This window comes from Tenrec ecaudatus, chromosome 11, assembly GCF_050624435.1.
Source record: "Tenrec ecaudatus isolate mTenEca1 chromosome 11, mTenEca1.hap1, whole genome shotgun sequence".
Classification (NCBI taxonomy): domain Eukaryota; kingdom Metazoa; phylum Chordata; class Mammalia; order Afrosoricida; family Tenrecidae; genus Tenrec; species Tenrec ecaudatus.
In genome coordinates this window covers 48,428,604-48,454,673 of record NC_134540.1, presented here as the reverse complement: position 1 = coordinate 48,454,673, position 26,070 = coordinate 48,428,604, and the positions used below count along the sequence as shown (strand labels likewise).

General features: G+C 43.5%; 1 protein-coding gene and 1 non-coding gene across 3 annotated transcripts in view; one reads left to right on the top strand and one right to left on the bottom strand.

Moving 5' to 3' along the window:
- EPSTI1 (epithelial stromal interaction 1) overlaps positions 1 to 26,070 on the top strand; it is a 152,081-nt gene that overhangs the window by 67,578 nt on the left and 58,433 nt on the right. For both annotated transcript variants that reach the window (XM_075563031.1, XM_075563030.1), the window contains exon 7: positions 24,227 to 24,320. In XM_075563031.1, coding sequence (XP_075419146.1) covers positions 24,227 to 24,320 — 94 coding nt within the window. The remainder of the gene's footprint in view (positions 1 to 24,226; positions 24,321 to 26,070) is intronic.
- LOC142461927 (U6 spliceosomal RNA) lies at positions 1,439 to 1,547 on the bottom strand. Its single transcript, XR_012787094.1, has one exon. It is a non-coding gene; the product is annotated as a U6 spliceosomal RNA (small nuclear RNA).

The window sequence follows — 26,070 nt, the reverse complement described above, 5'->3', positions numbered from 1 at the left end:
CACACACATACGCACACACTCTTATCTCTTTTAAATGATCTTTTGCTTTCTTCATGTATGGTGTTTCTGATATCCCACAGCTTGTCTGTTCTTCTGTCCTTAGTGTTCAGTGTGTGATCTCTGTTGTTGAGATGTTCTGCGCAGGTAGGAGGGATATAGTCGGGGCTGTATTTAGGCCTTGGATTTAGGACTGGTTTTAATTTTCTTCAACTTCAACCTAAGTTTGTATATGAGCAGCTGATGATGTATTCCACAGTCAGCCTCTGACCTTGTTTTGGCTGATGATATTAAGCTTCTCCATCATCTCTTCCCACAAACACAGTCAATTTAATTCCTATATATTCCATCTGGTTACATCCATGTTTATAGGCAATATCTATTTTGCTGGAAAAATATATTTTTAATGAAGAAACTGTTCTCGAAAAATTCTGTCTTGCTGCAATATCTTGTTTTGTTCCTTTAAAAAAATCATTTTATTGGTGGCTCATACCGCTATTATCACAGTCCATGCATCCATCCTTTGTGTCAGGCACATTTGTGCATTTGTTGCCCTCATCACTCAGAACATTTTCTTTCTACTTAAACCTTTTGTATCAGCTCCTCATTTTCCCCCTTCCTCCCCCACACTCCTTCCCTCACGAACCCTTGATAATTTATAAATTATCATTATTTTTTCATGTCTTACACTGACCGATGTCTCCCTTCACCCACTTTTCTGTTGCTTGTACCCCTGGGAGGGGATTATATGTAAATCATTGTGATTGGCTTCCCCCTTCTTCCCCCACCTTCCCCTTACCTTCCTGGTATCACTAGTCTCCTTGTTTGTCCGGGGTGGGGGGAGGGTTATCAGTTCTGGATTCCCTGTGTTTCAAGCTCTGATCTGTACTCGTGTACATGCTCTAGTCTAGCCGGATTTGTAAGGTAGAATTGGGGTCCTGATAGTGGGGGGGGGGAGAGGAAACATTAAAGAACTAAAGCTAAGTTGTATGTTTCATCAGTGCTATACTGCACCCTGACTGGCTTCTTTCTTGCTGTGACCCTTCTGTAAGGGCATGTCCAATTGTGTACAGCAAGGTCATGTTCTATTAGCAAGGTCATGTTTTCTAGCCACTGTTCCTTCTCCTTAGTGATGCCCTAATCCTATGCCATCTTTATAATTGTTGCTTTGTTTGAGCCCATTGTAGCTGCTGTCTGAGTTCACTTCATTGAGGGTCGTACTGGCTCTTGATGACCCTCTGCTTTACTAAACATGATGTCCTTCTCCAGGCATGAGTCCTTCCTAATGATGTGCCCTAAGTTTATGAGATAGACTTTCACCATTCTTACTTCAAAGGAGCATTCGGGCTTTTCTTCATCCAATACTATTTTCTTTTGTTCTTTTGGGTTGGATAAGGATGACTTTTGTCCACAAAGTGATGGCTTTCTTTCTTATTTTTTTTCCCCTATGAAACGCTTCACAAATTTGCATGTCATCCTTGCACAGGGGCCATGCTAATCTTCTCTCTATCCTTTCAATTTTAGTATATGCGGTGCTGAAGCAAGCACGCGATGACTTTCTTTTTTACATTTTAAAGTCACTTTTGGCAGATTTGCCAAATGCATCATTTGATTTCCTGACCTCTGCTTCTATAGGAATTTATTAGAGGTCCAAGTAAAATAAAATTTGTCATCACTTCAATCTTTGCTCTTTTTTTTTTAAACCATGATTTAGTTTTAGCTGGTCCAGTTGTGAGGATTTTGGTCTTTGCATTGAGTTGTGATCCATAGTGAAGGCTGCCATCCCTGATTTTCATCTGTAAGTGTTTCATGTTCTTCTCATTTTCAGCAAGCAAGGTTTTTCTTCTGGATACTGCAGGTGAACAAACCATCTTCCAGTCTGATGGGACATTCTTCCTCCTGTAATTCAGCTTCTCGGATTCTTTGCTCACTGTAGAGAGTGCGTAAGCATGGTAAAAGGATACAGCCCTGGCACACATCTTTCTGGGCTTTGAAGTGTGCAGCACCCCCTTGCCCTGTTTCAACAACGGCTTCCTGTTCCATGAGCACCGCTAGCTGTTCCGTTCTTCACAATGGTCACTATAATTTGTTACTGCCCACAAGGTCAGAAAGCCTTGGCACAGTCAATGACATGCCAAATAAACATCTTTCCAGTAGTCTCTGTTTTCAGCCAGGACTCATTTGGGATTAACGGTGGTGTTCTGTGTCCCACATCCTCTTCTGAGTCCTGCTTGAATTTTGGGCAGTTCTCTGTTGATGTTCTGCAACAGCTTAAAAATGATCTTCAGCAAGGTTTTGCTTGTATGTGATATTAATGATATTGTTTGATAATTGCTATACTCTATTGTGTTACTTTTATTTGGAACGGGCATAAATATGGACTTCTTTCTGCCAGTTGGCCAGGTAGCTGTTTCCAAATGTGTTTTCTTAGATGAGTGAACATTTCCAATGCGCCATCTATTTGTTTCTGCATTTTAATTACTATTCCATCAATTCTCAGGGCCTTTAAAAGCTCAGTTTTATTGGCACATATTTCATACATCATACAATGTAGTAGTTCAATCATATTAGAAAAGAGTGTTGCAATCATCTCCACAATCAATTTTAGAGTGTTTATTGCTTTCTTGTACTCATTGCCGTTCTCCAATACTTCCCTCCAGCCCCTCCTACTGTGCCCCCCAAAAAACCGCCAATGCAGTCACTGTTTCTATAGCTCCACCCACTCTGGATTCCACATACAGAAAAACAGGAAAAAATACAGAAAAACAAAACAACAACAAAAAAACGCACTGCAGTCTACATTATACCAAGGGTATTGACACCCCTGGTCAATGGTCAGAGGGGCATTCATCAGAGGTCTAATTCATTTGTGGACAATGCCAATGACTTTTGGGTCCCACTGTTATCCATGGCCTTGGGTAAACTGGGAGTTCACAATTTAAGCTCTGATACCATTCCCTCCTTTGTGTTTGGATTTTATCATTCACAATCCTTGGATCACTCAGGCTGGTATGCTTCTTCTGTGTGAGCCCAGTTGACACCTCACTCAGATGGGCCTTGTTTTTAATTTTTTAAAAAACATTTTATTAGGGGCTCATGAAACTCTTATCACAATCCATACATATACACACATCAATTGTATAAAGCACATCGGTACATTCTTTGCCCTAATCATTTTCAAAGCATTTGCTCTCCTTTTAGCCCTTTGCATCAGGTCCTCTATTTCATCCTCCCGCCCCGCTCCCCACTCCCTCATGAGCCCTTGATAATTTATAGATTATTATTTTGTCATATCTTTCCCTATCCGGAGTCTCCCTTCCCCCTCTTCTCTACCATCCATCTCTCAGGGAGGAGGTCACATGTAGGTCCTTGTAATCAGTTCCCCCTTTCCAAACCACTCACCCTCTACTCTCCCAGTATCGCCCCTCACCCCCTGGTTCTGAAGGGATCATCCACCCTGGATTCCCTGTGTCTCCAGCTCCTATCTGCACCAGTGTACAACCTCTACTCTCTCCAGACTTGCAAGGTAGAATTCGGATCATGGTAGTTGGGGGGGGAGGAAGCATCCAGGATCTGGGGGAAAGCTGTATTCTTCATCGGTGCTACATCTCACCCTGACTGACTCATCTCTTCTCCTAGACCCCTCTGTGAGGGGGTCTCCAGTGGCCGACAAATGAGCTTTGGGTCTCCACTCTGCACTTCCCCCTTCATTCACTATGTAAGATTTTTTTTTGATGATGCCTTATCCCTGATCCCTTTGGCACCTCGTGATCGCACAGGCTTGTGTGCTTCTTCCATGTGGGCTTTGTTGCTTCTGAGCAAGATGGCCATTTGTTCACCTTCAAGCCTTTAAGACCCCAGACACTATCTCTTTTGATAACCGGGCACCATCAGCTTTCTTCGCCACAATTGCTTATGCACCCATTTGTCCTTGGTGATCTTATCATGGAGGTGTGCAGCCAATGATATGATCTTTTGTTCTTTGATGCCTGATAACTGATCCCTTTGGCACCTCGTGATCACACAGGCTGGTGTGTTCTTCCACGTGGGCTTTGTTGCTTCTGAGCTAGATGGCCGCTTGTTTATCTTCAAGCCTTTAAGACCCCAGACACTATCTCTTTTGATAGCCGGGCACCATCAGCTTTCTTCACCATATTTACTTGTTTACCCGTTTTGGCTTCAGCAATTGTGTCGGGAGGGTGAGCCTCATAGAATGCCAATTTAATAGAAGAAAATATTCATGCGTTGAGGGAGTGTTTGAGCAGAGGCCCAAGGTCCTTCCGCCACCTTAATACTAAACCTATAACTATAGACACATAGATCTATTTCCCCATCCTCATAAATATATTTGCATGTACATGTCTTTGTCTAGACCTCTATAAATGCCATTTGTCTCCTAGCTCTTTCCTCTATTTCCCTTGACTTTCCTCCTGCCCCACTCTCATGCTCCATCCCCACCTGGGTTACAGTTATACCTCTTCTTTATGTAATCTTACCCTTGATCATTCCCTACCAGGCCTGCCACTCCCCCTTCACCACCAATTTGGTTCCCATGTTGTTCCCTTATCCCTGTGTTTGTTAACACCACTTCCTTACCACCACCACCCCACCTCACCTATCCCAAGTCCCCCGAAACTGTCGGTCCCGTTGTTTTTCCTCCAGATAGTTCATCCAGCCTGTCTTATTTAGACAGACCTGTGGAGACAATAACATGCATGAAAACAAGACAGAGGAAAACAAAGCAACAGTATACAACCAGACAACAAAACAGCAACAACAAACCACTGACAAAGAACAAAACAAAACACATCAAGAAAGAAAAGCTTGTAGTTAGTTCAAGGATCGTTTGTTGGCCTTTAGGAGTGTTTCCAGTCCAGTCTGTTGGGACACCATGCCCTCGCCCAAAGTCCACTTTCAGCATTCCCTGGGGACCTTGCCGCTCCATTCCCTTACTGTTCTGCTGCACTCCCCCAGTGCTTTGCCTCGGTCTGGTGGGATCAGGTCAGGTGCACTTCCCACACTGTGTCTCTGGTGCTGTCCCCTGTAGCACCATGGCTCAGTGAGGGGCATCATGTCTCATAGTGGGGCCTGCCATGTTGTCCCCTCTGTGGACTGGCTGCTCTAATCAGGAACATCATCCTCACTGCCTGGTCGGCCAGGCTGTGCTCCACTCTCTCCTCCTGCCCCTTCATCTGCTCCCGTGTGCTCTGATCAGATATGTCCATCTCCCGGAGCTGCAGAATCAATGTCGTCCTTTGAAACAAATTCTTTTTAGGGGAAAGGCAGGAATCCACTTAATTTTTGGTGCTGGGCCCAGCCTCCCAGACCTCTCCACTAGTTCCCTACTCCATGCCTGGATGTTGCATTCACACCTTGTGACACTGGGTTGAAGTCTGGTCCCACTTTCCCTGTGGAGATATAAACAATACCCTCCCCTTGGGTGAGTTAGTGCCCCATGCCCCCACTACCCATTTCTTCCTTATATTCATCCTTTTGTTTTCCTTTTCCCACCTCCTCCCCAGTTGTCTACCATGTGCATCCCGGTTTTGATCTGGTCTCTGTATGCTTCTTCTGAGCCCAGTTGACACCTCACTCAGATGGGCCTTGTTTTTAATTTTTGACAATGCTTGGAATACTGCTTTTAGTTCTTTATTCAATACCATCTGTTCATTTTACTTCATAAAATGTTTAGTGGGTTCTTTTTAAAAAAAATAAGTGACTGTGTAGTCCTTCCATTTATCTTAACTGTTCCATATGTAAGAGTAAGTTTTAGAATCTCTTCTGACATCCATATTGGTCTCTCTTAAAATATATATATAGTTTTGCTTTATTTGCATATGATTTTCTTGATGTCATCCTACAACTTGTTAGTCTTCCATGATTAGTGCTGTTTGTCAGACCTGTTCTTGAGTTTGTCTCTAAATGTAAGTGAAATCATCGTTTGGATTTTGTAGACTTGTTTTAGTTTTCTTCAGCCTCAACTTGAACTCTGCATGAGGTTTTCAGCAGCTTCTTCCTCTGAAGTGGGAGCTAAGGCCTTCGTTGTCGTCTGTTGTTGGTCTGGAAGCGCTGCTGACACCTGTCCACTTTGGGTGACCCTGCTGGCATTTGAACTACCAGTGACATAGCTTCCAGCCTCACAGCAACACACAAACACCACACTACAACAAACTGACAGGCTCACTTTGAACTTGTATTGGAGCAATTGTTGTTCTATCTTAAATTCAGCCCCTGACCTTGTGTTTGCTGACAATATTGAGTAAATCTACTGTCTCTTTCCCCAGATGTAATCAGTTTGAACCTATGTATTTCATCTGATGATGTCCACATATAAAATTTAAACCCACTGTGATATATAGTCATCATTTATATTTTTTGAAAAAAGGTATTTGTAATGAATTAGCCAGTGGTCTTCCAAATTCTATCATGAAATCTCCAGCTTCATTTCTATCACCAAGGCCATTTTTTACCAACTGTTGTTATTTTTTTTGTTTCAAACTTTTCCATTTTTAAAAATAGTTATACTGTGGTAACTATTCACATGTATCATAGTAATATTAATAAAAAAGAATCAACAGCATCAAAGTAAAATCATGGAGGATTTTAGCACTGGAAGAATAGCAGGATAATGGGATATGAATTACAAGTGTTTTATTTCTTTGTTAAGTGAGTGAATGCTTCCAAATTCTGAATAGTGATATAAAAATAGTTGTATTTACTTTCTGTATACAATTATATAAATGTAGCAATATATACAAGTAGTCAGTATAACAAAAAATTAGGAGAAAAATTTTTTATCATTACAAGCAAAGGAAGAAAAAGTGGCAGGATTCCTATAAGAAATATCATCATTAGAAAATAAAATATAGCAACGAATGTATAAGGGTACTTTACTCAATTGATGTATGTATGGATTGTGATAAGAGTTGTATGAGCCCCAATAAAATGATTTATAAAAGAAAAAGAAAAGAAAATATAAATCCAATATGTCAAAAATAACAAAAATGCACAGAGGTAAATTCCACGAGGAATAGAAAAGCCCATGGATCACATATGAATGGAAACCCTAGCTCTGTGCGAGTCACAGTCTATGAGTCAAAACGGAAAACAACGGCACTGAAAGCATGTCTACAATGCTAATGAAAATAAGGGAGATACGTGCAATATTAATGTCGGAGAAAATTGAATCAAGGTGAAAAGTAGTCCATGGGACAAAGAAGATACTGTATGCACACAGCACACACACTCCAAGAGAAAATGAACAGGGCACATTAATCAACATATTTTTGGAATCTATAAGTCAAAAGTAAAACATATTAGTGAAGTATCTATCTATTATAATATTCTATAATCTATCCCTAAGTTCCTATACCTATAGTATTCTAGATTCTGGATTTGTCAAATTTCCCATTATATAATGATTCCTTATAGAAATTATGAGATCAAGTGACCAAAGGAACAGATACGGAATAGAGGATTTTAGTAACAACTAAGCAGATAAACTATGTTTATGCATACATATAAACAGTTACGCCATACCTTTAAAAAGACATATTCTTAAAAATGCTAATTCAGCTACCACAAAATGGACAATAACCATGGCCTCAATGACACTCGTAATTCAACAACAGAAAAATTCTAGGAGCCAGGGTACCCGGCCAAAATGCAGTAAAGTTACAAGTGAGCAGTAAGACAGATCCTAGAAATGTATTCACTTAAAGAGGTTTTTTTAAATTACCTTTTTAACTGACTATTAAAACAACCTTAAAGTGAACAATTCCTTCAGAATAAAGACATTAAAAAATGAAAGCCAAACGAATAGAAACTCACTGCCACGGAGTCAGTTCTCCCTCAGAGTGACCCTAAAGACAATGTCCAAAGGTATAAACATCACGGACCCCCCAAGGCTCATCTTTCCCCTGAAGAGCGACTAGTGAGTTTGAACAGTCTGCTTTATAGTACAGCTTACTATCCAGTGCTTAGCCAACAGCACTATCAGGGCGCTTAGAAATGAAAGCCTATATATTACAGTGGAAAAAGATCTTTCAAAGATGTAGTCTCAAAAGTATTAATACAAACAAATAGAAAGAAAAGAACTAACTATTTTTACTAAGCAAGCTGGAATTATAACCATAAAATAAACGCCAATAAATAGAAGGAAGTGATTAACAGCAAAAAAATTCAAAGAATAATTAAATATATTTAATCAAAAGTTAGTTGCTTTAAAATTCAAAGAGATAAGCTTTTGACTTAGCTCCATTGATTATGGTGTCGTCCATCGATGCAGTGAAGTTTTGAGTGACCTGGAGGAGAATTACCGGGCATTGCTGGAATTAGTGGTCTCGTGAGGCCACACTTCGCCTCTCCTACACCCTCTGCATATTTCCCACCTCCAACACATTTATTTCTCCTAGGTTTGCTTTACCTCTGCTGGTACAGATTCAGAAAAGGCAGATGGTTGATTTTATTTGGAGTTGGAGTTTTCCCAGGTAAATATGGACACACGCACAGAGCGAGAGCAAGAGAGAGCGAGAGAGAGCAAGAGAGAGCGAGAGAGAGCGAGAGAGAGAGAGAGCGAGAGAGAGCAAGAGAGCGAGAGAGAGCGAGAGAGAGAGAGAGAGAGAGAGAGAGAGAGAGCGAGAGAGAGCGAGAGCAAGAGAGAGCGAGAGAGAGAGCGAGAGAGAGGGAGAGAGAGCGAGAGAGAGAGAGAGAGAGAGAGAGAGAGAGAGAGCGAGAGAGAGAACGAGAGAGAGTGAGCGAGAGAGAGCGAGAGAGAGAGAGAGAAAGGAAATGGAACTGTATAAAAAGAAGACTTCTAATAATGCACTATTGCATTTAGCTGTATATGAAATAAAGGTAGACAGGAGTTGACATAAGAGAGTTCTGAAGAGACTGGAAAATTGCCTTTAGTGGGAGACTCTTCTTAAGGAGCCCTGCTGGCATAGTGGGGTACCCACTGAGCTGATAACCAAGGGCCTGTGATTCAAACACACCAGCCCCTCTGCAGGAGAAGCATGAGGCTGTCTACACCTGTAATTACAGATTAAAAAACTCAGAAACCCAAAGGTTCAGTTGCGGACAGTTCTACCCTGCTCTGTGAGTTCGAATCAACTCAATAGCACTGGGTCTTTGTTTTGTTGGTAACAGAAACTACAAATGGGTGGCTGTAAAGAAAGAAACTGTGTTTTCTGACAGTTCAGGAGACTGGAGTTCAAATTTGGCATGTGGCTCTAGAGGGAGGCGCTTTCTTTGTATTTTCAGCTTCTTGTAAGAGAAGTTCCTGGGTTTCTAGGTTCATCCAAGAGAGAGCTTGTCTCCTCTTACCTGGGCTGCCTTGCCTCTGTCTCTTTTTATCACTCCACCATGATTAAGTTTATGATGTACTCTATACTGATACAGTCTTCTTAACATATCAAAGAAAACCCTCTCCCCACACGCTTGAGGTGACACCGTTCAATCCATAGCAGAAGTGCTTGAGCAGAGATGATGCGATCACAGAGAATTGTGTCCAAGTTTGGGAAACTGTGATTTGATATTTTGGAAGGAGGCCATGGATCACCGACAATATCTAGGGGGTATCCCTAAGAGGGTGGCTCAGGCCAAGAGGAAGAGAGTTAGTGGAGATGAGGAAGACAAGAAAAGGAGTGCTTTTACTTCTTCCAGGGACCCTGTGTAGAGGTTTTCAAGATGATGAAGTGTCTGAACTACGGGCATAGGCTGCCTTGTATTGTAGGCTATCCTACACAAACACAACTAGGTTGTTTTGAGATCCCAATAATAGAATTGTTTACCTTTACATGAAGAAGCTTGGTAAAGCACCCCAAGTCTGCATATGGTTTGTGCTCAGGCAACTTCGAGAGGTCTATGCTGTGAGCCCTAAATTCTCATGAGTTTGTCCAAAACAACAACAAAATGGCAGCAGGACCTCTGCTGGTTCCATGTGTGCTAAATGTCTTTAGGACATGCTCAGGCATGCTCTCCTTATTGAGCAGCAAAAAATTCCTCTGAAACCACTGAAGGCATATGCACAGTCAGAGAGCTAAACAAATCCAAATGAAGCTTTTTTGCATGATGGACAAATCAAATGACCCGAATAAGAAGGAAATGAGAGCTTTAGAGGGTATAGAAAGTCTATGCTGCTGACAGTCGGTAAGGGAGAGAGGGAGGCTGAAGTCTTTAGTAAATCAGAAGTGGTTGACCAGAGAGAGGAGAAAGAAGGCGGTTTGTTCTGATGCATGCACGTGACATGGGAGCAGGTAGTTCCACGGGAGAGAAGAGGTGTTCGTAATGACCTGGCAAGCAGCCAGGAAACAGAGAGACCGTGTGTTCCACTCCACAGCCCCGAGGGAGATGAAGCCTGAGAAATTAAAGAAGCTTCATTTAGGGGACTTGGGAAGAAGCACTGTTTCCAGGGGATAGTCGGGTCTCAGGAAATGCATAAAAGCGAGGAAGACATTTTCTCTTTAAAGGTTTCATTTTGAAATTATTTTTAACTCAGAAAGTGGCTGCATAAAGAACACAGGATGTTCTGCAAAACTCTTCACCTAATTTCCCGTCAGGTCGTCTCTTACGTAACCACGAACCCATTAGCAAAACCAGGAAATGAACATTGGTACTGACCACAGACTTATTCAAATTGCACCTGCTTCTCACTCATGTCCTGGCTTCTGTTCTAGAGTGGGATTAGTACTGTGGCTTGGGATTGCCACCTTCATATGATGAATTTTTGGTGAAAATGTACACTGAGATAGGTCAGGGGTGGCAAGCTTTTGGGTGAAAGAGCCAATCCTTTCCTTCACAATTTAAGAATTGAGAGCCGTAGATATATGTGTAGACACACAAATAAATCACCATTATATATATCCTTTAAATATAATGAAATATTATATCAGTACATATTTGATTCGATACTATATATTCAATTAAAGATAATTGAATAATCTCCTTAAAAGTTCTGCAACTTTACTTCAGGCCACATGCACATACCAAAAGAGCCTCACATGGCTCAATTGTGGCAGTTTGCCAAACCCTGGTATAGATTAGCTTGGTACAATCAAGCACGGATTAAACATGTATGTCTGTTTATAAGCATAACCCCCTGCCCACTGTTAATTGTGACTCATAGCGACCCCATAGGACAGAACAGAACAGAATTGTCCCATGGGGTTCACAAGACTGTAACTTTTTATTGTGATTTGGGTGAAAGTGTACAGGGCATGCTGGTTTTCCTGTTTAATACTTCATACACATGGCGTTTTGTGACATTGGTGGCAAACCCTATAATGCAATAGCATTCTCCCTACTTCCTCCAAGTCCCCTGTTTTCATCTGTCCGTCTTTCCTGCCGTTGAGCTCTGTCCTGGGCGAACGTGGCACTTTGGTTTCCTGAGTTTGCTGGTTGCTGGGAGTGTGCTTCTCCTTGGCGATCTCGTTCACCTACCTCGTGGGCCTCTGGGTTGCTCTGATAAAAAAGGTGCTCAGTTCTAGGCTTGAAGAGGGACCAGAGGCCAGTGTTGGGGGTTCTGCTGGCTCTGTGAAACTGGTCTGATGAGGCTGTAAGTCGTCATGAAAGCAGATTACCACATCTTTCTCCCGTCAGCCCAGATGGACTGCGGGGTTTGAATTACTGACCTTTTACTTAGTAGTTGAGTGCTTTCACCACTGTACCACCAGAGCCTATTTATAATATTTAAAAAAGTGTAAGAATCCTAGAAAAGAATTTGATTCTTAGGTATATATCCTAGAAAAATACTTATGCATATACACAAAGATGGAAATACCAGGATGTTCACCAGAAAAAAATGTAAATATCCATTGATAGGAATGGTTAATATTTTTGACATTTATATTATGAAATGCTACCCTGTTCCCCCAAAGATGTGTTATCTAGAGAAGCAAAACCATTGACACTTATATGTACAAGAAAGAACTTTAAAAAAAATTTAAAAAAAAAGAAAGAACTTTAAATCAAGGGAATGGCCCACACAGACACAGAATGAGCAAGGCCAATCTGGCTCAAAGCCATGGATCCCATACTAAGCTTGTGGCCCTTTCCAACTCACTTAGCTGTTGTGGCGAGGGAACCAGGAAGCAGGACAACAAAGGAGGAAGACCAGAAGAGGTGAATGCAGAAGCATTACTGCAGGTCAGATGTTAGGCCCTGATGGCTCCCAGGATCAGTGGGCAATATGGTAGGTGCTGATAGCTCTCAGGGTGGGCAGGCAATATGATAGTCCTTGGGCTCAAGATCAAAGAGTTGGAGGGAGATGGCAACAGATGCAGGATCCTCATCAGCAAGGGGAGAAGCGGGTGGGTTTTTAGAGGGTCTATTGATAGACATATGTATAGGCTATACCCCCAGAAGACATCATTAGGCTATGACCTGAGTAAGGTTTTGCCTTGCTACAAAGAGCAGCCTGGATTTGTTTACATTAACTCCAAACAGCTGGGGATCCTAGCCCAGCCAAGTTGACAAGGAACTATTACAAGATGCATATATTACAAGTATATATATACACACACTCATATGAAAGAATCTTAAGGAAATAAAGCAATTTGAAGAACAAAATATTATAGTCTCCACTTACAGAAAAACAAAATAAAATATTAGGGAAAGCTACCCTAAAATGGACCCCACATCTTATTGGCTGAAGGAGCAGTTTATCGCGTTCTCACAGAATGATCCCAGGGCTGGTGTTTGAGTCTGCAGATTGACGCTTCTCACAGGCATTAAGAGACTTGGGGAAATGTTGATTCTATGATCTTTAAGCTCACATTGGGTGCTGCCAGCAGAGAAGGTGGAATGTGCGTTAGGAACCATGTCGTAAGCTGCTCAGGCAGCCATTTCAGGGCTAGCATATCACTTTGCTCACATTGCCTTGACCAGAAATCGGATTTAAGGCCGTACCTCATTGCCAGAGCAGCTGGGCTAGGTCGTCCAGCGGTGTGGTCAGGAATAGAGAAACACTTTTCAGAGAACAGCTAGAAGTTTCTGCCATCCCCGAAAAACTCTTCTACAAACAAATAAAAGCAAACCAGTTGCTGCCCGGTTGACTGAGACGTAAGGTGACCGCATGTGTGACAGGCAGAACTCTGCCCCACAGGGTTTTCAATGGCTGGCTTTTGGGGACCTCTGGGCAGACTTGAATCTCCGACCTTTCAGTTCACAGTGAGTGTAGTGTGTTAACTGTTGGCACCCTCCAGGTACTCCACTCTAGACTCATTCCTCTGTCTTCTGAGATACATCTTCGTACAGGAATAGAAGCCAGTGCCAAAGGACAAAGACCACATACCTGACAGTGCAGGGCGTTTTCTTTCAGGGAAGGAAGGGGGGAGAGGAATATAAAGCAAGACTTTCACTTTTTATTCTTTACACCCTTCTATTTTTTATATTCAGAATTGCATTAACGTATTGCTTTTCTAATTAAAAACGAAAGCATTGAAGACTAGTGAAAATGAGAGGGAAGAATCATTTACACTACAGTGAGTTCATTTGATTATAATGATTAAGTGCAAAATGAAGCTCCCCCCAATATTACTATTTCACATGTGTGTGTCCCCCACCTCCACACTGCTCGTTCTTAGGATGCTCGACTATGGGATTTGCATTTTCATCCCAGTACATTTTCTCTCTCTGTTACTAACGTAGGCTCTTTCAACGCTTAAGCTGTATGAATGCCTTTTCTTCACACCCAGTTGTATGAGCAGGCTCAGGAAAAATAAATACCTGCTAGATTTTCCTATATCCCGAAGCACATTGCAGAGACGCTGGAATATTTGTTGCCCGAATGAATGCGCTCGCGAGTGTTAGAATGGTTATTTGCTCACCATCTCAACTGCGTGGTGGTGGAATTCAGGGTAGGGAAGCTGAGGTGGAATGCACTGTAAGATAGTGTGTGTACAGATGGTCCCAAAGACACACAGAGGTTGTGTTTCCAAATGTGCCGTATGCCATGAATTATTCACCAGTTTGAATTGCATGAACCTACGATAATTATGCATATTAAATATGCCTCTGGAGTATTGTAGTAGTTCTCAAGATCACCAGGGATGCTTTCTAAGGAACACAGGTTCTGTGGTTCTGCTCCAGTTGAGTCGGATTAGAAGAAATGCTAAAGCCTGAGCCCAGTGGTTTTTCACAAATATCACTGATGATCCCATTGCTCTATAGACCTCAGAATGGCATCTGCAAAGCCTCTTCCTGGTAAAGAGCACCAGCGTGTGCTTTTTTCTCTTTGTATTGGAGAAACGTTTCCAGTGCACTGAAACAATGCATCAGCCACCAAGCTATCTGGTTAAAATTTTGCTGAAACTGATGGTCATCCTTAGTCCATTCTGAGTCCTGGTGACCTCTTGTGTTACTACGTGAATTGCTGTGGAGGAACTTCTTGGCTGTAATCAGTGTGGAAGCAGTTCAACAGCCTTTCTTCCATGGAGACACTGGGTGCGATTGAACTACCAACCTTTGGATTAGCAGCTGCTCACAAACCATTAGCATAAGATCAGGGATGTGACCTAATCCCACGGAATACTCTTAGAACTGATGGACTTATCACATGATAGTGGATGACTGCATAATTATATAACTGCCAAATTACATCCTTATAAAATGGCTAAACCTTGAGACACATGGCCCAGTCAAGTTTCCCCCTATTTTGGGGTCAGAATTCAGTCCATGCCACATGTATAGATCTCACTGACAGTAACTCCCTTGACTATGGTGTGTAACCCTCCCCAATGTCCAAATATCCCCTCAACATATGCACAAACTCAAGTGTTTCTTAAGCAATAATTCCCTTTCCTCTGTCCCTCCCATCATTGGTAGCTGCCATTAAACGCTGATCTCTCTATTTGCCAATTCTAAGTGTTTCGTATAACTTGCTCTTAATGCCCTTGCCCCCACTGGGCATTGTGCTTGAGATTTAACCACCCAAGATTCATGATGTAGATCTAATTCTTTCCTTCCTCCCATCCCACTTTCTCTTCCGCCCACTTGCTTCTTTCTCTCTCAGAGATGCTTACCCACAGTGCTAGATTGATAATCCTTGCTCAGGTCTCCTTAGGTGCTTAGGCCAAAAAAATCCCCTAGATGTTAAGCACATATTCAGCTCAAACTGTTACCTAAATTCAGAAGACCGTTTGACCTGCTCATCAGCAATTTCTAGGAGGACTAGTTCTACTAGACGCCCCCCTAGCATATGGCAAGGTTAATACTTATTACTTAAAACATTCTTTTGGTTGCCATTTTGACAGGTGTGAAATGGTATCTTGTTCTAATTTACATGTCCCCAATTACTAGGGAGAATAAACATCTTTTCAAAGGGATAGTGCTCATGAGAGGCAGCCAGTGTAGAAGCTAGAACTTGGAAGAATCGGGCTGCCCACAGCCCAGCCCTGGTTTTGACCTTTATTAGATGTGTGACCTTGAACAAGTGGCTTCCATAAATTGTAGATGATAATAGTACCCTACGGAGGTTCTAGTGAAGTTAATATATGCAACAGCCTGACAAATAATAAACACTATGTAAGTCTTAGCTATTTTTAACAATGTTGTGGTTGTTCTTTTGATTCTTGCTGTTAGTTGGGTTTCTCCTCTATGAAGTTTATGTTTCTACTGTTTGCCTGTGTTTTTTCTCCCCCTATTGTGTTGATTGGTGTGTTTTTTTAAAAAAAAACTTAATTTGTTAGAGTTCTTTATATGCCCATCATACAAATCCCGTTTTTCTTTTCTTTTAAAATTTTTAAATAAATAAGATGTTCTATTTTAAGCTGATATATTTGACAGTATTCAAGGAATCAAACAGTTTTGAATAGAATAATAATTTAAAATATTAACTTAAGACAGGAGACACAGAAGTTTGCTGCATAGTTAAAGTGAAAAATATGCAAGGGGACTAAACAAATTCTGAACAGTATTCACTTCCCACTAATAGAATAGAAAGAAGCTCTCTGGTACTGTACTTTACATTCACACCGAATGCTACCGTGAATTGCATTTGTAATTTTAACTACATAGGTTTGTGTCCATGTATGAAAAGCAATGATGAGACACAATGAGTAAGATGAAATGAGAGCCCAGGAAACATTTACATGTTCACAAAAGAAAAAAAACCAACAGTGACCCTCGTTTTCTATGTATCTGAAAATTCTCAGATAACAGATAAATAGATAAATGTTCACATAGCAACAGTGGTCTGAAGCACAGAACAGAATGCTGTATGTCGTTGTTTTCAGGGCAATGGCTATGACTGAATCCCGCCTCTTCCACACTAGAGCCGGATTAGACTTCTTTTTCCCTTTTCTCTGCATATAAAGGGCAGATCATTAAAAACAGCACCAACCTCAACAGGCAGAAACAATGCCAGCTGGTTGCACTCTGGTGGACCTCTGGGACACAGTGACCTGCAGAGATGTTTGTTGGCTGGCACAGCGTTGGCCCACAGTGTGTCCAACTAATTTGAATGGGCACTGAACAATTTCACATTTAAAATGTTCAGCATGGTGCCGCTACCTTTAAAAACCAGGACATCGGGCTGTGCTAGGACAGTGTTGGCCAGGAGCTGATACGCTGCAGCAGGTCACTCCTTGGTCCCCACAGTGACCCCAAGGGCAGTGGGCACTTAACCCCGATCTGAACCCCTGTGGCTCTCAGTCTCATGGATTTCCATGGGGAACCCGTGAGAGGAGGTCAGCCTGCCGTGCGCGCTCCCGGCTAAGCACACAGGGCCCAGGGGAGGTTGGTGATCGAGTGAGGGCACTGAGAAATCGCTTGAAAACCAGTATGAGAGATAGATTGAATTGTGCCCGCCTCCCACCACCAAATATGTCGTAAATTCTAACTTCTGTGCCTGTGGTTTGGATATTGAATAAGGAAGACCAAAGAAGAATTGAGGCATTTGAATTATGGGGCTGGCAGAGCCTATTGAAAGTCCCATAAACTGCCAAAAGAATAAACATCTGTTGCAGCTGAAGTATGGCAGGAATGCAGAGGCAATGATAGTAAGACTTCGTCTCACATACTTTGGACATGTTGTCAGGAGAGACCAGTCCCTGAAGAAGGACATCATGCTTGCTAAACTAGCAGGGCGATGGCAAAGAGGAAGATCTTCAACAAGATGGATTGACACAGTGGTTGGAATGATGGGCTTAAACACACGGGCAAGTGTAAGAATGGCATCGCACTGGGCAGTGTTTCAGTCTATCGTATGTAGGGTCACTATGAGTCAGGTCGGACTAAACAGCACCTAACAACAATAGCTTGCCCCTGGTTATTATGTCAGTTGTGAATGGGTCAATGTCATTACTCGTTTAATTAGACAGGATTAGTGTAGTCCTCCGTCCACCCCCCCCTTCAGCTAAGACAGCAGAAGAGATGATTTACTGTGCACCTTACATTGAGCCACAACTGAGAACTATTCCAGAACCAAGGATCACCGTTGGACTGGTTAAGTAGGAGCCCGGTAGGCCTCCTGGGTGCGCTTGGTGACTGAATGGCGATGGAAGTTGCAGACCCATAGACGTTCTGGCCAGTACATGCAGTCAACAGCTTGCACCAGTGTCCCGGTCTCAGGCATTCCACAGTCCCGCAGCTGTGGTTTCGGAGGAGACACACGCTGGTTTACTTGGACCTCTGCCTCGTCTTGCTTCTCTTGCTCTTCGGTGTGCACCGGTGTGCACATTTTCCTTTCCTCCACGTGGCTTTCGTGGTTCAGGTTTCTAACAAGATGGTGTTAAAGCCGAGAGACAGTTCCTTTCTCTCTTTTTTTATTTTTAATTTCAAAATCTATTTTATTTAACCCAATGTACCTGAAACATGATCATCTTGACATGTAATCGATATAAAATGATGAAGACATTCAGTCTGTCTGAGTCTTTGCACTGTGATGTGTCACGTCTCCATCACCTGCAGCACATCACCATTCGGACGAGCCACCATGGCAAGTGCACGCGGCCAGGTGTGGTTGGTGGAGATCACCGGTTATTCTTTGTCTTTCTCAAGTGGTGCCTGGTGTGGGTCTCAGGAGGAGACATAGATTGCCCGGGGTAGATTCTAAGAAAGAATCATCGGTGATTACCAAAGACCCTCGTTGACCAACACCCCAGCATTGGGCGCACCTGTCTGATCTGCCCCGTATTGCTTCCTGGTCTCAGCTTCACTTACTTCTCTCGTTCTCTGGGCTGCTCCGCAGATGCACCAGGTGTGAGCCTGCTCCACGTCAGGCCTTGGAGCCAGCTGTTTGGTCCTCTGAGTGTCCTCCCGCTCAGGAGGCGTCATCTTCACCATGGGCCGCAGGTCTTTACTCAGAACGGTTCCTCTCTTTTGAGCTATGAAAAGAGATTAAACAAGGGAGCAGAGAAATATGGGGGGAAGAGAGGCCAAGCTATGTAGAGATGGCCTAGGAGCTGAATGTTAGGAGATACAGATCCTCTTCCCAAGCCGACACAGAGACAGCCTTCCTCTACATCAGGGGTAGGGAAACTTTTTCTGCCAGGGGCCATTTGGCTCTTTATAGCAGCATTCTCAGGCCACACAAAATTAGCGACTTAAAAAATTAGCTTGCTATATTTAGCCAAACATTTCATAAACTGACTCCTCACGTGATGGCTGACAGGGCTTCTCTTCAGGGAGGCATGTGCTGTTAGCTGGTGTTGATGACCCTTGAGGGTTCCATGCAGCCTTCAAGCCAGACATTTCCCACCCCTACTCTAGAGCCAGCACCTTGAACTCAGATTTCTAGCTTCCTGAACTGTGAAAAAATAAAATTATTTTGGTTAAAGCCACCCAATTTGTGACATTTCTGTTACATCAGCACCAGATACCTAAGATAAGAGAACCAAATTCACGACCATCAAGTGCACTCTGACTCCTAGAAGACACGGTAGAACTGAGACTGTAAGTCTTTATGCAAGTAGAAAGCTTCATCGTCCTCTGAAGGAGCGGATGGTGATGTTGAACTGCTGAACTTCTGGTTTGCAGCCCATCTTATAACCTACTATGCCACCAGACCACCTCTAAAAAACTAAGAGTGTAGTGGTAATTAAGATAGCAGTTGTCATATTACCATTACATTTCCTTTTGTGTTGTCATGGCTCCACAGTGGAGGCTGTGGCTCACGAGTTAGAAAGGTGCTCAGCATCTGACGACCCTCCTGTGATGAGTTCCATGCACCTGACTAGCTCTCAAACTCCTACAATTGATAAGTTTTCAGTTCTTTTATATATTTTTTAATGTTTTAAAAAATGTTACAAAAATTTAGCCTCTGCAATTCTGGGTTACTGAACTAAACTGACAGATACACCCTGTTCACTATCTCTGGTTTTTCCAATCTTTTTTGTTCTTCCAAAAGAGTCATTTTCAGTTTTGAGGATCTCCATTAAACAGAGTTTAAAATACCATCCTATTTCAGTAGAATGAGTCATATCTTTTTTTTCCCTCTTCCTGATTTCTTACAATGCAATTTATCCTGAAGACCTCCCACCCTACCTCTTGACCAGATTTGCGTGGTCTTGGGAGAGGTTCGTGCACATCTGTATGCTCTTGGCCTTCACAGGAGACATCAAGCATGCATTGGTTCTCCCTGTCTTCTAAGTTTTCTCCAACGTCCAAGGTTTGAAAATGGCTAAGATCCTAACTTCATCTTTGATAGTCTGTTTGCTCATTTTTTCTCATCTCTTAATGGCTTCTTCTAATATACTTTAGGAATTGATCACCTAGATTGAGAAATATTTCTCTCGTATAGATCATGTTGTTATTATTTGTTGTTGTTTTCTACCTTTGTGACCGTGACTTCTTCCTTCCACATCTTTTTGCTGTTATTGTCATTAGGTGCCATTAAGTCATGACTCATAATGACCCTATGTACACACAAAGACCAACTCTAATGACTGTGTGTACAGCAGGGCAAAACACTGCCTGGTCCTGCCCCATCCTCACCATGATTCTTATGTCTGGGCCCAATGTTGCAGCCGTATTATTTAGAATGGTCCAAAGGCTGTAATAAGGCACCACGGTGGTGTGGTTGGTTACACATGGGACTGCTAACCTCATTGTGTCAGCATTTTGAATCCACCACTGCTTTATTGGAGAAAGAGGAGACTTCCTGCTTCTGTAAAGATTTAAGCCTTAGAAAACCTATATGGGTTTCCATGAGTTGGAATCAACTTAATGGCACTAGGTTTAATTTGCTGTAATATATAGATCCAAAAATGTATACTAGCTTATGCACCATGCACCCGCCCCTCCCCCCTGCCTTACTCGTATAGCTCCAGCTCACTGCCACTGAGTCATGTAAGTCACAGGTCAATGGGTTGAGTGGAGACTCTCTTCTACTCAACTATTCAAGGATCAAAACTGATCTCAGCTTTACCACCTTCAGTACCTGGCTTCCAAGCTTGCCCTGGGACCTGTCTCCATTCCACTCAATTAGAGGAGAGAAAGCTATAGGAGTGCATGCTTGGGAGTTTATAAGTTAGTCCTAGAAGGGTGTGCGTCTTACGTTCTCTCACATTTCATTGGCTAAGACCCAATCACATGACCACTACAAGGGAAATGTAGTCAAATTGTATGACCAGGAAGAAGAGGATAATGTGAATGTTGATGAACATATATTTATCAACCTCTGCCACTATTTTGCTAAGTTGAAGGGAGGTTATATTGAAGAAATCTTTTAGGATAAACCAGTAGGAACTCAGCCATAAGATCAATCATGAGGGACCCTTCAGATCATAAGATGAACATGTGTAAACTCTTATCAGTCTAAGTGATTGGTGGCTCATCATTAACTTTATAGAGACTAAAGGGAGGAGTCCTTTATTTGTCCCTGGGCCAGAATGACAAAGTGGAAGAGCCCCCATGCCCACCCCAATAAGTAGCAAGACACTGTGGTGATAAACAGCAAGACAATCTAAGGGAAAACGTCACTCATAGTGCTAGAGTCTAGGGTGCTTTGTCTAGTTGACCTTCCCCCAGAGGAAACTCTTGTTTTGCCCTCAAAGGGAGCCTGTGTTTTATAAGTAATCACCATAATTACTTACAGTGATACCAATTGAGTTCTGCCAGTGCATGAAATTTATGTTTCATACCAGAGGCTGGGTTAATAATAGGGGAAAAAAATAGAAAATACAGGCAGGTAACTTGGGCCTTGGCTTATTTTTGAATTTGTGAGTTACATAGGACTGTGATAATAACAATCATAAAATGCCATATATCAGTGGCTTTAAAGAACAGAAATTTACATCCTGATAGTTCAGGAAGCTGAAGTCCAAATTCGAAGTATGGCTTTAAGAGAAGGCCCCTAGTTCCAATTTCATCTTCTGGTAGCTGTCAACCCCTGGTGTTACTGGGCTTGTCGCGTGATCTGCCATGTGTGCATCTTCCTACGGTATCTTTCTCTTACGTTTGTGTTGTGACTCTTGTGGTCTTTTTTTTAACTCAGAACTGCTGAGTTAGAACCCAGCCTGCACTGCATGGCATCATCAGCAGAGCAAAAGAAGGGCCCTCTTTCCAGGCAGGCTCACACTGACAGGTCCCACATCCAAAGTCATTGTCATGGGGCTACTCACGTGACCCGGTGTGCTACAGTATAGAGTGCTCCAGAGGGTTTTTGCAGCTGTGTTCCTTACAGAAACCGGTCCCAGGAGCTCCAGTGGTGCAATCGGCTAGCACGCGGTACTTATACAGAAACAGGTCGCCAGGCCTTTCTTCCACAGAACTGCCGGATGGTTTTGAGTCACCTCATTAATAGCCAAGTATAAACTCTTTATACCCCCAAGGGACCTAGTCATTGATATAGGGGTTAGGAGTTTAACGTAGACGTTAGGACATAGGCTTCCCAAACGTATTTGGCTTGTCAGCCCCTTTTCAGGGGCAATATAGTTCCTCAGCACCTATTGGCAATTAAAACCTTGTATGTATATGTATGGATTGTGATAAGAGTTGTATGAGCCCCTAATAAAATGTAAAAAAAAGAAAAACAATCTTGTAACGTGCAGAGTTCTTAGGCTAGTTGAGCTAAGTAGTCGATATTCCATGATAAAGTATAGGTATCTGCTTGTGCTCATTAGTAGCAAGGGTAGAGAGACTTCATCTCCTGTGTTTTGGACACATGATCAGACCAGTTCTTAGAAAAGGACACCCTGCTTGGTAAAGTAGAGGGGCAGCAAAAATGAAGAATCTATTCTACCAGATGGACGGACAGAGTGACTGCCACAATGGGCTTACGACACACAGGAATAACTGCAGATGGTGTAGGACTGGGAAGCGCTTACTTCTGTTGTACAAAGGGTCGCTATAGGTCAGGACTGAGTCAAGGGTACCGAACAATAGCAACATTTGCTTTTGCAGCCCCCCTGGACCATTTGAGGGCCCCAAGGGGCAGTTTCACCCACTTTGGGAAACCTTGCTTTAGGGGAAATACAGTTCCACTTACACCCATAGAACTCTCCATTCCCATCAGGGCCCTGCTGGCATCCCTCTGGCAGTCTTGTGGCTCAGCCACCAGGCTTCAATCTCGTGGCATGGGCAGGGAGTGGTGATTGACACGAAGGTCACGCTGGTGGCTAGCTGCCCAGCCATGTTTGCGTATGGCACAGCAGTAGCGGTCATGATGCACCATGGGAGTGCCTTCAGGTTCGTGGCCTGAGGTTCCTTCTGGGCTTATCACACGGTGTTTCTTTCTCATTGCTTTCCCCCCAGACCTGGGCTCAGCTGAGGATATTAAGCAATCTCACCCAAACTTCCAGCAATCCTCTTTCTTTCACACTTCTGACGGATGACTTCATAAAGACCCCGGCAGTGGGGCAGCTTCCAGGCTCTGCGACTTCATTAGTCTCCTTGTCTACTCCGGGCAAGATAAGCAAGCCTAGACAAATGGACTTGCTGCCTGTCTCAACCGCCGGTCTTCTCCTTTCTGGCTTAGATGCATCCGCTCAGCTTTAGCCCTTCCCTTCACAGCTCAAGCTCCTGACCTTGTTCAAGAACCGTGCTCTGTCTTCTCCCTAAGTAGTCATTTGAAGTGATGCCGGCATTCGCTGTTTAATTTCTACTTCTTTGATTTTATGCTGTTTGTTTGTTTACTGGATGCCATTTATTTTTTTCCAGAACTTTTGGTGGTGGTGTTGTTTCTTTGGATGATTATGTCCTACAGTCTAGCTACATTGAATCTGATCGTTAGGCTGAAAAGAGGAGAGTGGAGAGACAGGAGGAGGCAGGAGGCAGATGGGGTGCGGGCTGCAGAAGGTGGTGGTTCGGCGCCTCCTCATAGTGACCATCTGGACAACAGAACCAGCACTGCTGGTCGGCTGCCATCCTCCCACTGGTTGTTATGTTTAAGCCCGTGGTTGCAGCCACTGTCAATCCTGGGTCCATCCACCGATGCCAACTGACTCAGGCCTTGGCGAGGAAAGGTCTGGGGATCTGTCTGAAAAGATTACAGCCCAGGAGACGCCCTGCGGCAGTGTGGTGAGTCGAAGTGGATTCACACAACACTGACAGCGTGCTTGGCGTAGATGAGAGGGGAAAGGGGGTTGATGGCTTGACATTTTAAGGGGGAAATGAGCTTCTTTTTAAAACTGAGGTCAGCTCTAGACCTGCCTTTCAAAGCTCAAAGGACATGTCAGAAATGCAGACCAAGCCAGCAGTTTCTTGTTCCTCATGGAAGGAAGCCCATGCCGTCCCTTAAGGCAAATGCAAATGTGTGGGTGTGTCTGAAGAGAGAGACTCCAATTCTGCTGTTAGAATCCCAAGAGCACGGAGCCGCGAATGATGCTGAGCTGCTGGACCAGAGGGTTGATGAGGCAAAACCATGTGGGCAATGAGGTCACCGGGAGAAAGCAGTCATGCTCCTAGAGGTGTGGGTGGAGGTGCCACAGCTTCACGCGCCGTCCGAGTGTCGAGCTGCAAATGTCCAGACAGGATGAGGACCCTGGACTGTGGAATCGAACGCAGTATTTATCTCCATATCAGTAACCCGGAGTGGAAATCACAGGTTCGCGCATCACAAACACAGTGTCCTGTTTCTCAAACTTAATCTTCCTCAATAATGCGTCCTGGTAATAATAGCCTTACGTCCGATTTCCTATGAGATGATGTTCTTAACCTAATACCCTTATGTTCTAAGTCGGACGCTTTAAGTCATCCCTCAAGAAAGGTCTAGGCTATTGTCCACAGGCATGATAACAATGACGGGTATCTTTTTAAGGAAAGCACTAACACCTGTTTGTGTTCCTGGTAGCAAAACTGCTGAATTCTTGAGCCAACTGGACACAGAGTTCCCCAACAGAAGCGCCTGTCCAACCTCTCCTCGGGACCCGCAACCCTCAACATGGGTAAGTGGAACGCCGTGCAGGGTGCTCTCTGGAAGTTTCTTTTTAAACACGGTAAAAACAGAGCTATTGGCCAGTTCTACATTGTTTAATATATGAAATTCAGTAACATTGATTCGGCTAGTCATGTTGGGCAGCCATTCCCCCTGTCCTTTTTGAAACTGTCCCACCACGGTGAACAGAGAGTGAACCTGGCCCTTGTCACTCGTAGCTCGGGGGAAGGCAGATGTGGCCTTAGAGTGGCCTGTGAGAGTATGGCGTGTGACTGAGAGGCAGACGACCTGTGAGGGAACTTTGATCTCAAATATTAGCTTAGCTACAAAACAATGACTATGTATCTTATTTCATTGTGGGCACCTTGCCCAGCCATCACCTTCTGAAACTCTCCTTGATCCCACACAAACATCCATCCTTCCCTTACATTTTCCTATCTATGTAAGTTGTACTGAGTTTCATATACCATTTCTGCCCTGAAAGCCCTCAGTTGGGCGAAGGAGAAGCTCAACATCATAACGAAGGGCGGCGCACATCGGATATATCCAAATCAGAAAGCACGATGGCCTTAAACTCCTCCTCCACCCCTGACCAAATGAAACAAACAAAACTACTGCCACGGAGTTGACTGTGACCCACAGTGAGCCCTGCACCGAGGGTCGGAGGCTGTGCTCCCTACAGGCGCCGAAACCACGTCTTTCTCCCACGGAGCAGCCGAGGGTCACTGATCCTGCGCTTGGCAGGCCACCAATGGCCCCGGAACGCCACTAGAGCTCCTTATGGGAAAGAAATACATCACCAGAGAGAAAACGTAACCATTAAAAGACACCAATCGGGTTCTGTTTCTATATGTGAAAACACTTCTTGGCTGAGGTAACACCTGAGCAGACACATATTTTTTTAAAACATGCTTTATTGTGAATTAAGTTTGCAGTGTAGACCCTCGATTTTACATTCAACCATTAGTACACATGTCTGCTCACCCCTTCTCATCCCCTCAATGGGCCCTCAGTGGAAGCACTTCCTTCTGTGTTTCCTGCCTCCATTCCTCTTTCTTTCCTAACCCTCTGAACTCTGTTCTTGGGTAACTGCTGCCTTTTCAAAATTATTATTATAGATGGTTGATTATTGTAACAGAAGAGTAAATTCAGTCCCAGACCTGCAGGGTAGCCAAGGGGAATCATCATGGTAGGGTCCGCTTATTTCCATCTGGCCGGTAAGCCTGGTCTCTTTTATGATCTTGAATTTGTTTCCACGTTTTTCTGTGCCAGAAGGCAGAACAGTTGGTAGGATAATGTGGTAGTTACATCCATTTATGTCAACTTGATATGTAAAGGTGGTAAGCGTGGCAGTCAACCTGTCAGTCAGGTGCCTCCTTGTGGGCATGGCCTCCCTCTCTCTCTGCCTTGACCTTCCTGCTTGCTGACCCTGATCGCTGCAGGAGTCCTGGGATGCTTCTCCTGACATTGAATCCACATGACTGCACCCATGGGCTTGTGGCATTCCTGCATTCTCCATCACTGCACAGTGACTGTATGAGTCTGCAGAGGGAATGAAGCTTCTGGACTGCAGTTGGATTGGGCTGGGATGTTGTGTTGAGAGAGAATTACCTCTCGATATAAAGCTCTCTCTTACACATACGTGCGTATCATTGGGTTTGTTTCTCTAGTCCACCTGGCCTACCCCAGATGTGGAGCAACATCTAGTTCTTCTGGTTTGGGAAAATAGTGTTTGCATGGTCCATTAGGTCCATTGGACC